This window comes from Sceloporus occidentalis, unplaced genomic scaffold (genome assembly GCF_023333645.1).
Source record: "Sceloporus occidentalis isolate IW3139 unplaced genomic scaffold, rSceOcc1.0.p SCAF_1, whole genome shotgun sequence".
Classification (NCBI taxonomy): Eukaryota; Metazoa; Chordata; class Lepidosauria; order Squamata; family Phrynosomatidae; genus Sceloporus; species Sceloporus occidentalis.
The window spans coordinates 94,081,781-94,095,854 of record NW_028316981.1 but is presented as its reverse complement, the minus strand read 5'-3'; the positions used below and the strand labels follow the sequence as shown (position 1 = coordinate 94,095,854).

The 14,074-nt window shown below is 39.6% G+C and overlaps 1 protein-coding gene across 2 annotated transcripts in view; it reads left to right on the top strand.

Annotated features, from left to right (window-relative positions):
• SPOCK1 (SPARC (osteonectin), cwcv and kazal like domains proteoglycan 1) overlaps positions 1-14,074 on the top strand; it is a 684,049-nt gene that overhangs the window by 654,633 nt on the left and 15,342 nt on the right. For both annotated transcript variants that reach the window (XM_089529606.1, XM_089529615.1), the window contains exons 8-9: positions 7,315-7,536; positions 10,765-10,827. In XM_089529606.1, coding sequence (XP_089385732.1) covers positions 7,315-7,536; positions 10,765-10,827 — 285 coding nt within the window. The remainder of the gene's footprint in view (positions 1-7,314; positions 7,537-10,764; positions 10,828-14,074) is intronic.

Below are 14,074 nucleotides of genomic sequence, written 5' to 3'. Positions count from 1 at the left end.
TATGATGCCTTTTCCCTCATAGTACCTCAGACTAACAATCCATGGGATTCCTATCATTTAGTGAAATTTTCACAATTGAGCAGAAGCAGTTTACAAATTAGAGCAGGTGCAGCATTGCCTTCCCATCCAGAGCCAAACTTTCTATCCCTCTGCCCATTACACATAAAATCATTCATTGAGCTTGTCAGTCTCTCTGTCTCTGCTTGTTGCCTGGGGTCCATTCTGTCTATTAGGGGCCAAGTCAGTTGTGCATTCACACATGTAACTCTCCAGAAAAGAAAAGAAAGACACCTTTTCACAAGCAACTGTCTTTGCTAAATAGCTTTAAAGGAGAGTGCCATGACTAAATTCTCACCAATTTTGCTTCCTGGTCTTTAAAACAAGTACAGTACAGTCTCGATTATCCGTCCTTTGGTTATCTGACCTTCTGATTATCCGACGTCTTCTTCACTCACGAAGAAGCATGGGACATCAGATAAATGGGGACAAATGTCCCTCACTTCCCCTCCCCTCCTCCCTTCTTCCTTCCCTCCCTCCCTCCCTCCCTCTCTCGTTCCCTCCCTCCTTCCCTGGCTGAAGAAAACAAAGCCGTTGAGAAGAGGCCTGGGTGTTCAGCCCAGGCCTCTCCTCCACGGCTTCATTGGACCGCGGAGGAGAGGACTGGGCCGAGCACAAAGTTGGGGAGGAGAGACCTGGGTCATCTCAGGCCTCTCCTCCGCAGCTTCACTAGAGGCCTGGGGTCTAGTCCCAGGCCTCTCCTCTGCAACCGTGGAGGAGAGGACTGGGTCAAGTTCAAAGACACATAGGAGAGGCCTGAGCTGAGCACCCAAGCCTCTCCTCCATGGCTTCATTTTCTTCAGCCCAAAGGGCAAAAGGTGTCCATGGGCACACTGATGTGGATGCATGCACATCACCACCCATTGACTAATATGGAACTTGAGTTCCCACATTTTTCCCCATCTGCGGGGGAGCCTGAAATCAAATCCCCACAGATGTGTAGGACCTACTGTATTTAGGCTGTAGAATGGGAAAATATTAATTCAAGCAAGCAAACACACAAGACAAAGGTTTTAAAGTCTAGGTTGTCTTTTGGACTCAGATTGAGGGAGGTGGCAACATTTCAGGATAAGCAAACTGAGGTTTAAGGGTTGTTAAGAGGAGAAGGGAGAATAAGTAGGGGATTCACCAAAGTTTCCTCTAATCCACTCATGTGCCCATCAGAGAAAGAGGAAGTAGGGAACTACCGCTGTTCTGAGAAAGTACTCCAAAGAGAGACCAAGACTTTCCTGCAGGGAAGCTGGGAAACATTGCACATTACACAGTGAATAGAACAGGAAGGCAAACTAATTTAACACCCCCACCCCTTAGAGAACCAGAACTTTGAGAAAGAAAAGGACACAATTCTTTGACTAAATCTTGAATTCTGGGTGAGGAGGGGAGTCTTACTGAGAGAGGTAAGTATTTCAGGTAAGTATTGCATTCCAGACCTCTGGGATTTTAGCTTTAAAAGAGCTAGGCAATGCATAGCCAAGGATTTCAGCAGGCAATTTGTCAGATCGGGAGGAAGGAAACATCTCTTAGGAATCACAAAAATGGAAGCAGATTGCAGATTCCTCTTTAGAATGAAATCAGCTTTGAGGTATAGGATCTTTTATATGGTTTAGGGATGATGAAAGAACCCACAAGTGCTCACTCTTCTCCATCCTGCATATTTTACACTCATAAACTATCTCAGTATTTTACATCATTTTGATGATGAGCAGGAAAAGTACAAAAGAACAAACAAATGACTAAGGTTCAGCTGGTTGTGGCCAGAAGAATTATTACCATTTTGACTAACAAAACAGAAAAATTGTAAACTAATTACCCTGTTCTAAAAGTGACCTTCCCTGTCAGTGCAATTTCCCTGTTCATGAAGCAGCATGTCACACTAGTGAACTCCTGACACTGCTGCTCATTGCATTTAATGGAGTCACATTCTTTATTTCCTTCCAATGTTTGTGCAAAGGATTTGGCTAGAAAGTCTCTGTTCAGTCACTGGCTAACCCTTCTTCTGTGCTAGAGAGAATTCTAGTTCATCAACTATTTCATGTAGGACACACATGAACACATAAGTTTTAGCAGGGATGCTGAGAAAAGCAGAGAATTTGGCAACAACACAAGATGACTGAGCTGCACCCCTCTCTGCTGAATACCAACATTGTATGGAGTACCTGCCAATCTGCCTGCTTATTGTACAATTGTACTATGGGGGAATGCACAATAGTTGTTTCTACAATCCCAGTTAATAAAGTGGTATGCTGAAGATGCTGACAAATAGTTATGCAGCATCCCACATAGCTGGGATCCAGGTATTAGTCCCAACTAGAATAGTTCCATTAAATCAGTTACTGAATGGTGAGTCAATACATAGCTAAATCCAACTGATTCAGATGTTCAACTCTAGTAAGAACTAACTAAATTTTAAGCCCATGTGAAATTGTGAAGTTCTGCTTACACAGCCATGAATTGACTGGTTCGCAGTGCCGCAAAAATCCAACTGCCTGTGTAAGGGAAGGTAAATATATGTATGTCCAAATCAGGATTTTGGCCTATGTTTTCTCCATTGAAAGAGGTTGGAGACTTTCACTGTAATCACATTTCTGCATAATGTAATCTGAATTCAAAATTTCATAAAAAGGAATGAAACAACTAACATGGACACAAGAACACAAACTTTATTTATTAAATGTGCATCTTGTCTTTCTACCAGGGGGAAAAATGATACTCAGAAACTAACTCTGATATTATGCATCATAAAGGCCAAACACAGAAACCAAAGAATTGCCTGTACAGTTTTAGGATAACTTCTATTATGTATAATTATAGCAGCCTTTTGTTTTTATCTTAAGCCTTCTCTGTCAAGAGTCTACTTTGATTTGCAAACATGCAGACAGGTAATAGGAAACAGTGACTTAGACAGAGTATGATTTTTTAAAAATAGTGCAAAAGTAAAGCTGTTCCCATTCAGCTTTGTGCCATTCTTTTTGAACCACCCTGTATCACTGTTGAAAAGATTAATGCTAGGAAGGCCTTTTCATTATGCTAGAGTGCTGAGATATGGCAGCAAGTTTTTGTTTCCACTTAAAATTGCCTGTAGATCACAGTTTCGTAGGTCTATGTCAATTGTCAAATACAAAAATGCAAAGGCATAAAATATTTTCTTTGTTCCTTCTGCAGAGGCTAAACTTTCAGTAAATAATGTATTCTATTCAAGACACATATTTGTCCAAAAGACAGACTTTCAAGAACTGGAAAAAAAAAGAAAATTTATCATATTTGGTACACACCTCCACAGCAGTGGCAGTGGCACCTACTGTGGCTGGTGGGTGGAGGATCGGGCAGCTTTTGGTGGTATAGCCAAGACCAAACAACATTGGGATCACAGTAGATAAAGCCCATTTATCAGGGTAAAGCTGTTGCAAAACCCCATGTTACAGCAGGTGCTGGTGAAAAGAAATACACCATATAGCTAGCTATACTTTAAAATCACAGAAGGGAGGGGCGGGGAGGAATGAATTACAGCAAGGACCTACAGCCAAGCTTTCTCCAAAAGCCATTTGAGAAAATCTAAGACACTAAGTTCTCTCATTCATCTCCAAGCTAAGTGTATGCTACCATTCCTCCTAGAGTTGCCAGTAACAAGACAGTTTTATTTACTGTATCTTAGGTTGGTAACCCTGTTTCCAAATTATGACAACCATCGGGTTTTCTTGGCAAGATTTGTTCAAATGGATTTGCCTTCCCCGGCCCTGAGGTGAGAGTGTGTGATGATGATTCTGGAGACCAGGATTTGAATAGGATGAGGTGATCCATGGGAGCTCCAATCCACAGGTTTGCTGTACCCTAAAGGCACCAGATCCCATCTAATTTTGAAAGCTAAGCAAGGTCAGCCATGGTTAGTACTTGGATAGGAGACCACAAAACTAATACCAGATGCTTTAGGCTATATTTCAGAGAAAGGAACTGCCAAAACCTCTGAGAATTCCTTACCTAAGAAAACTCTATAAGCTTCATAGGGTCACTTTCAGTCAGCAGATGAGTTGAAGACAGACAGACAGAGCTTATCTATTAAGTTCTCTGAAGATGCCAGCCAGACATGCAGACGGAAACATCAGAAATAAACTCTTCCAGAACATGGCTCAAGCTCGACTCAGGCTTGCATCCTTCCAAGGCCGCTAAAATGAGTACCCAGACTGTTGGGGGCAAATTAGCTTACTTGCTAATTAGCTTACTTGCTGTTCACCGCTATGATCTTTGGAATAACAGTATATAAATAAAACAAATTAATTAATTATGGCCATGTAGCCTGAAAAACCCACAAAAAACTATCTATTAACTATTTACTGTTTATAAAACTGTACCATACTTAGGATTCCACAATGTAATCACTGTGAATATTGTGTGTTCAATACCGTTCCTCTTTGGATAGTTCTATGTGGATGCGGATTATTGGGTTCACTCTGCCTAAGACACTCTACTCCAAAGATCCCTTAAAAGTAAAGGCATATCTGTGCTCTGACAGCATACCAGGTGAGAGTGAACATACCAGGTGACAGTGTTGCTGTTAGCTATGTTAGTCAGAGTACTAGGTGATTAATGGAATGTGTTAAAGATTATAAAGTGAGAAATTCAGGATACGTAGAGGTTATTATTATTAACTTTATTTACATCCCACATTTACCCAAAACTAGAACTCAGGTGGGCTTACAAATTAAATAATCAATATTAAGACAATATAAAAAATATAATTAAAATATATAAGCAGTTGCAGTTTTAAAACAGTGCAGTGCCCTAGTAAAAGCCCTTTCTTTAAAAATATTCAGTTCTCATAACTTTTCACGAGGGAAAATGCCAAGGGAATGGCCATATAGGTCCTAATGGAAGCTACAAAAGGCTTTGTCTCATGTCCCCACTACTTTGAAAGTGGTGGGACAGAGAGAAGATAATCTGAACCCAAACTGAGAATCTCAAGACTCAGGCTGGTTTATAGAGGGACCTAATGTCTCTCAGATTGTCTGGACCTAAGCTGTATAGGGCTTTATTGATAATAACCAGCTCTTTGAACTGTGCCCAGAAAGAGACTGGTAGCCAGGGGAACCACTATAGCTAGGAAAGTGTATATTCCCTGTAACAATTTGACTGCAGCTATTTGTACCAACTGAAATTTCTGAACACTCTTCAAAGACATCCCTCACATTGTGTTATAATAATCCAAAGTAGGTGTTACTGAGACATATGTCACCCTGACCAGATTGGGCATCTCCAGGAATAGGTGCAGTTGGTGTACTAGCTTTAAGTATGCAAAAGCACTCTTGGCCAATGCAGATAAAGCTGAGTCCAGGAGTGCATCCAGACTGAAAGCTTGCATCTTCTTTGTGAGTGTAACCCCATCTAGTATAGGCTTTGACTCATTGTGATTCCATGAATGAGTTGTTTCCAGGCCTCTCTGTCCTCAACCACTCTGCTCAGGTCCTGCAGGCTCAGGGTTGTGGTCTCCTTGAACAACTCATTCATCTATCCATCTAGCATGAGGTCTTCCTCTCTTTCTACCACTCTCCGCCTTTCCTAGCATAATTGTCTTTCCTAGTGTGTCATGTCTTCTCTTGATGTGAAAAGTCATCAGCAAAATGCCTTTGGGAAATCCATAAAGAGAGCAGTAGTACAATAGTGCTCTACCACTAACTGGAATACCACTACATTATGAATATATGCATTTTTGAATATGTGTAATTGAAAAGCAGTCTAGAAATGTCACAAATAAGGATATGAAGTAGTCTTCTCTTTTCTTACTCCCTAATTCAAGAAATCACTTATTTGATAAGTGAGCTGAACCTTTACTTTTCCAAAGATTATCTTGGGTAAGCAATCCCAGCAACATGGTACGTTCATTACTTTATTTTATGGTTTCTGTACTACTTTCCCCTTTTTTAAAGTCCAGCTATACAATAGATCACAAGAAGGAGGCAATGTACTAGAAAGTTCTGGCTCTTGTTCCCAGAGCCCAGGCTTCCTTTTCTTCATCTTGGAACTAGTTGTGTTATCAGTCAAAAGTAGTGTAGTATAGAAAACTATTCCTTTTTCTATTATCTTAACCCCTTCTGCTGGTTTTTCAGTCTCACTGACAAAGCTCAGCTGGAGTTACTGCCAAAGATCCCCATTTCCAGTGTGATGCCTTTCTGCTTCTTCAAATTAACACTTAAAATAGCAGATATACTGCAGTGCCGTTCTAAGCTTTCAGGGCAATTCAAGCCAAGTAATAGGTGCCTTCTTCCCACCCCCCGGTTACAGAAGCAGCTGGCAAGGGAGCTGGGTACACAAAGCAGAGGAGTCAAGTACATAACTGCTAAATGGAATGGAGAAAAAAATCCTTTTATATGTTACCAGGAAATGATAGTTTTACAAAAGAAAGGTCAGGTTGCTCCCTTGATTTGTCGTAATAGGCAGTGACCTGGTACCCTATTTGCCATTGTCTAGCCAGGTCAATTTTTGAAGAATTGCTAGTATATAGGAACAGGGATGAAGATTTGCTATTTGCAATAAGACTGCCCGCCCCCACCCTTGCTGTTCAGTAGAAGAGATACTAGTTGGTTAAGAAAAGAGCAATTCCCTGACACTTCAGTGAATCTGAAACTGCAAGTTTCCACCAGAAACATGGGTCAGTTTTGTCATAAATCGCTACTGGAAATCATGCAGCTTAGGTTTCTTTCTTTTTTTTTTTTTTAAGGCTTTGCCTTTAGATAACATGGGCAGCAATATATATTTTTCATCAAAGTGAGTGTGGAACAGTTTGTTAACTTGAAAAATGCTGGCATTTTGTTTGGGGGTTGGGGGTGTATTGTAGATATGGAATATTTAAGGAATGGGAGGACTTTAGTGCAGAATGTCCTGGTATTTTTCATAATGGCTCCTGTTTTCTCATTCTAATGAAGAAAATGAAGTTGATACAAACTAACGAGTATCACAGTGCTCTCAAGATGTAAACCCCTTTATTTAGCCACACACATTTGTTAAACAACCATGAATGGCTGTGATTCAGGATGTTATTCCTCTCGTAGATTCAGTCTACTGTCTCTTTAGCCCATCTGTTTCATTAACGCTTTGCTCTGAATTGAGGTTGTGTTCCATTTTCAAGAAAGAAAGGTTAATCTGAAATCAATTTTACCTCACTCCTCTGAAAGACTTGTGAACACAATCAATTAGTAGAGATTCTTGTTTTCTAAAGAAGCCTGTGTGTTTTGGCTCAGTTGGTATTGTTTGCTCCTGCCTTTACAGGATTTGACACTAGCATATTACCAATCTGTAAGGATTCATTGGGCTGGATGTTCAACAAACTGGATATGAACTATGACCTTCTCCTTGATCACTCTGAGATCAATGCCATTTATCTTGATAAATATGAGCCATGCATTAAACCACTCTTCAACTCCTGTGACTCCTTTAAAGATGGGAAGCTTTCAAACAATGAGTGGTGCTACTGCTTTCAGAAGCCTGGAGGTAAGGCACTGAATTCCATACTAGAAAACTGATTCAACTTGCCATTTTGGTTGGGGGATTCTGGGAATTGTAGTCAAAAATAGTAATGTTTCTGGGCTCTGCTATTATTACTCCTGACTAGCTAACATCCTGGATGCAGCATTAATGACCCAAACTGCACAGAGGTGCAAAATTGCTAGCACTCAACATCTGGTGGGAGAAAATGTTTGATCCTGGTTATTAGGTCCTAGGTTGATGACCAGGACACAAAGAACATTTCTTCCCTTCCTAACTGACCACTGTTTGCAAAGCCTTCTATCATTTACTACTGCCTCCTACTCCTCTCATCCACAGTGTTCCCTTTTGTGGTCAAGTAGCTTCCCATGTAGCTGGAGTTTCAAGACACTTAAAGTTTCAGGCACAGAAAGAGTTTTAAACAATTCACAATTCACAATATAAAAAGAGAATAACTTACACAAAAAAACCCTATTGAACAACTCAAATTAAAACAGCTTAAAAGTTAAAACTTTTAAACCATGTACATAAACCTTTTTGGGGAAAAAAATAAATTAGGCCCCAGAGGATTTAACAACAAAACCTGCTTTAACTTGTTACTGAAATGAAATCAGAAGAAATCTACCTTCCAAGAGGAGGGCATTCCCTAAACATGACTTCACCGTACAGAAGGGTCTTTCCCATGTCCTCCAGCAGTGTAAAGCTCCCACTGATGAGAGACACCAGAAGACCCCTCCAGCAGACCTCAGTCATTGCAGAAAGCATACACAGCAAGAGGGTACCTTCAAGTATAGAAATCCTAAGCCCTTCATGGTCTTGAATGTTATCATCAGTACCTTGAATTCAGACTGAAGGCTTATTAGCAGTCAATGCAATTCCTTTAAGACTGTTGTTATTGGGTGATATTATGGTAACTTTAATTAATAGAATAAGAATAGTCTGATTATTAACTCAATAATAACAGCAAACTGGAGTCGGACAATAACAATAATACTTATCTTTTTCTAAGATCGGGGGAAAGTGGGATGGTTTACAGAAGGTAATCGTGTGTAATATAACTGTAGCAATGTATTATATCATGTAACCCAACTTTCTCCAAAATAAAATTTAAAAAAAATAAAATAAATACTGTTGTTACATAGTGTTACATAGTGTCTAGGTGAGACTTCATTCACCAATACATTACAACAGTCTAATCGTGAAGTTACTGTCCCTGTCCAGTAACGGCTGTAGCTAGTGGGCAACCTACCTGGGTTTCCAGTGACAAAGAGGGATTGTACTACCAGGTACTATCATGTTATACACCAGCTCCCTCAAGAGGAATGCAGTACCACTCAGGACAAGTCATTTATCCAATTTCCAGACCAAAGAACCATCAATTCACAGCTCTTCCATTGAGATCCATCTTCAGTTCACTGATCCTCATCCAACCTATTATAGTATCCAGACACTGATACAGTACCTGAACAGCCCCAGGTGATTCTGAAAACAAGGGGAAATACAGCTCAGTGTCATCAGCATCTGGATGTTACTCAACACCTAAATTCCTAATAAACCCATCCAGTTGCATCATATAGATATTAAAACGTCATGAGGGATAAGACAGAAGCCTGAGACACCCCACAAGCCATGGGACTGAACTGAAAGCACTCCATTTCTAGAGGCAAACACAGAGCCTGCAAACACAAATTCCTCAAAATTCCTTCCTTCCTTCCTTCCTAATGTCTATCTTGCTATTTGTTCATGCATTTTTTTCTTTCCCATGCCACTTTTCTCTCAGAAGAAATGGCCAGAATCTTCTATCACAGTTGTGATGTGAATGTGTAACCTGGAGTAGCACAATCATGACTGTTATGTATTCACAATCCCTACATAGCCTCTAGTTTAGGAACTAGATAGAGAATGTGAAAGTCCCCCAGTCCCCACTTACTAGGAAGCAGCTGCTGCAATCAAAGGAGATCCATTCCCCTATTGACCAGGAAGCACCTGGCTGACGATGCCATCTATCTGCTCCTCAACATGAGGGGGACCCACGACTGCTTGGTGCAACAGACATTGCTCACTGGAGAGGTGGAAACAGCAATCAACCTCTCTCCAAATGACAGGGAAACAGACCTGCAATGGTTGCAGCAGTTGCTGCCCAGTAAGGAGTGATTGTTGCATAAAGTATGAGTTTTGTGACACATGATGGAGAACGGCTGTAGTCTCCAAGCACATACATGAAAAGGGTGCTGTCATTATGTATAAAAAGGAGAAAGGAAGGGGGAATAAATATGGCAGCACATTTAGGTATTAGGTATATATTATATATTATGTATGTGACACAAAATTATCTGTGCCCTCTTCCACATAGAGACCAAGGAGTCTAGATTAATTAAATTGTTATTATTAATTGCATTTATATTTAACTGTTCTTCCAAAAAGCTCAAATCAGGGCAGTGTAGAAGGTTCTTATGCCCCCTCATTTATCCAAGCAATCATCCCATGACATAATGTCAGGCTAAGAAAGAATTACTGTCCCAAAGCTGACCAGTGTGTTCAAGATTCAATGCAGACTAGAACCTGTATCTCCTAAATCTCATTCCAGTCCCAAATCAAGAACTATACCACCTTGGCCATCATTAGATTATGGGTAGGCAATCTGGTGCCCTTTGTTTTGTACTATAAATCCCTTGAGTATGACTAAGGACCAGAGATTATGGTGCCTGAAGTCTGGAACATCTCAGATGTACCAGCTCCTTTAGCTGTTGTCAATGTGTTAGTGGCCTGCTAGTTGGTGACAGCAAATTAGATATATGGTTCCACTCACACAAAGCCTTACTTTGTTCTGTCAGTTGTGCCCTAGGAAATCTAGACCACAGCTATTGTTTGCAATGAGAACCCCATTTCATTTGCCATTAGCTTATTGCTTATGTTATTGCTGATAATGTGCAAATTAGTCTATTAGCAAGCTGTAAATTAGCATCCTGGCTTTATATGAGGCTGATGAACGGAAGGGAAAACTGTTTAACAAGCAAAATGGCCCCTAAACACTATTTTTAAGCATAGCTTGTTGTGAATTTTTTAATTAGTAAAGCTAATGGCAGACATTTGTTCTGCAGTACAGTATAAGCATATGTGGTTCATTTGTTCCCAGGTGAGCTATCGACTACATTGCCTGTCAATTCTGAAGCTAATCATTAGAGAATCTGTCCCTTACCATCTGGAAACTAACTTTCATATATTATGTTTTAGGTCTCCCCTGCCAGAATGAGATGAACAGAATTCAGAAGCTGGGCAAGGGGAAAAGCTTGATGGGTAAGCTCAGTTATTTGCCATTCACTCATTTTAGCCACTAATTAAAGCTTCTGTTACTACTATGATGTTATATGCTGTAACAGTTTCCCAATTATGCCACCTCTCTGTTATGGGCTTGCTTCTTCATGGAATCATATAAATAATGGAGAACAGTCTCTGCTAGAAATGTGTTCTATGATTTGCCATACTAGATAGCATTACATGAAAGAGAAATGGTTCTTCCACTGAAATTTCAAATCAGTTCCATTAGTGATCCACTGTGCAGTCATAGTTTCAATTTATTTTTTTACAGCACTGAAATATAAAAACCTGACTTATTGACTCTAACCCCAGTTCCTGGAGTCCTTTACTTTTAACTGTGTTGTAATGATAAGCATCTTAATGGATTATTAATATTGTAAATCACATAGTTCCATTTGGAAACTGAAGAATCCATCTGTTAAACTGCAGGTTTTTCATCTTAATAGCTTAGGACACTGTGAGGTAATATTTGAGTGCATTTCTTTTCCACTAATAATGATTGGCAGTTAAAGTGAAATAATACACGGGGAAATTAATACTGGTATAATTTCATCACTCTAAAGTGCCAATACTGGAACTCCTACAAAGTGGAAAAGAAAAACCACTATATTTAGCAACATTAAAGACTGGGAATAGAAAGGGAGGCTTTATCATATGAGCCTTCTCTACTGGAGTCCTGAAACTTTTCTAGAGACAGCAATTATGCTTATAGGTAGGACAGTGGTAAACATTAGTATACTTGATGAGTATTACTGAAATTCAAATCTCAAATCGTAGCTGAGTTCCAAGGTCAGACATTTCCACAAGTTATCGTAACTTTGTGAATACAGAGACAACCCTGTGATTGAACATAGCTGTTACATAAATGCAGACCTCATTTCATGTGTGAAGTCATTGATCTTCACACATTTATATATGTTAGCATAGTGGTGCTTAATTATTTCATACAGATTAACACTCTTAATTACAGTAGCCCTCAATGTTGCATTACCCAGTCTACTTTGTCCAGTTGTTCTCCCCAAATGAATCCCACTGAGGTTAATGTGTGCTTGTCTAGGACAGCTTTATTTCCAGGTAACCCTACTGAGGACTACATTAGGACAAAACTTCTAAAATGAGTGAAATGGATCTTATTTTATAGTGCTGTGTTGATTCTCCTGCTTCTACTGCATTGGTACAGTAGAGGAAGACCTTTACATGGAAGAGTGTTTTACTGGTGTGTGTGCATTGGTTTTTTATCTATACTGTTGAGTGTTTTAAATGCTAATGCTTTCAGTGTTTTTACATAGTACATATTGAGTCTCCCTCATCCTGAATTCCAAAGTTGAAAATACTCCAAAATCTAAAATTGTCCACATGGGTGGCTAAAATAGTAACACCTTTGCTTTGTGGTGGATATTATCTATAAAACTACCTTCAGCCTACGTGTCTAAGGTGCATATAAAATAAAACTTAATTTCATGTTTAGACTTGAGTCCCACCTAGAAGGTATCTCATTATGTATATACAAATCTTCCAAAATCCAATAAAATCTGAAATCCAAAAGATTTCCGGTCCCAAATATTTTGGATAAGGGAAACTCAACCTGTATTATAGCTGATCCTGCATTAAACATGTAACCACAGCATTGTAACTGCACTTTCACTCCTCATCCAACCCTGACTCCCCTTAAAAACCAATCAGCCAAATGGGACAATGGCGATCTGTTTTGCTGATGAGTGCATTGTTACAGGGTGACATGACCAGTTTCCCTTACCAGCAAGTGAGCTATGATGAGGTGCTCCTTACATCCTCACTTTTTGGCTGGAGGGGGCGGGTCACATCATTCTGCAGCATGTCCACTCACCAGCCGAACAGACCTCCACCACTCCAGATGGCTGAGTGGCACTGAAAGTAGATTTCAGGATTATTTGTGGTTGTGGCAATCATAAATGAGAATACAAAATAGTAAACAATTTCCTAAGTCAAATTTTGCTGTTGTTTGTAGAGAGATCTTGTAGCACCCTTGAGACTAACTCAAAGAAAGAAGTTGGCAGCATGAGCTTTCAAAGGATTTTATCACACCATCAAAAAAAGATGGTAGCATAGCAGGATGCTCTCTCATCAGTATGCAATAAAGTCATGATTATCACACAATGTCACGTGACATCGCGATTATCCTGTGAATAAAGAGGAATTTTGTTCATGGAAAATCCCATGAATAGAAAGTGGAGCTTGAATTCCTCTTTATCCACAAGATAACTATTTGTAAGCCACTCTCCGAGCCTTTCTGGTTAAAGAGTGGGGTATAAATATAGTAAATAAATAAATAAATAAATGATCATGGGATAATCGCACTGTCATGCAACACCATATAATAATCACTACTTTATCACACGATATTGATGGGCGCATCCCACTATGCTCCTGTTTTGTTTTGGGTTTTTTGTTTGTTTGTTTGTTTGTTTTTTGCTGGTGTGATAAAGTCCATAGACTAAAGTCTACTTCCTCAGATGCATGTTGTTGTTGTTGTTGTTGTTGTTGTTGTTGTTTTTGTGTGCCTTCAAGTCGGTTCTGACTTATGGCAACTCTAAGATGAACTGGTCTGCCATTGCCATTGTCTCAGGCTGAGAGCATGTAATGTGCACAGTGGGTGTCATGCCTGAACAGGGATTCGAACCTTGTTCTCCAGAATCACAGTCCAATGCTAAAACCACTACACCACACTGGCTCACAAATTATAATTGACTAACAGTATACTAACCATTGCTTTTTACCTTTTGTATCATGAGACTTTTAGGTATTTCCCGTGTAACATGCCTTAGGCCCTGCTGGGAGAAAGGCAAAATTAAAATAATAAAATAATATAAAAATAACTAATGCAAGAAGGCTACAAAGGATCTTAACAGCAACCAAGGTGCAGAAAAAGTTGTAACTATAACTAAAGATAGTTTGAAATGGCAAGATCCTTTGGATGCTGTTTCATTCATACCAAAGTGAGTTTTTTAAAAAAAAATCAGCTGTGCTGAAATAAATAACTGTGCCTTTTAAAAAAAACCCACCAACAACACAGAGACAGTTAATTCTAAAGCAGAGCCAAAGGCCTAAAAGTCATCCCATTCCATTTAGGGTGGGAAAAACAAGCCTAACAGTGTAATTCAGTGCATGTATAAAATACAAATCCTATATCCATGGCAGATACATTCCTGGATTTACTGTGGAAACATGAAACTGCAGATAATAGCAA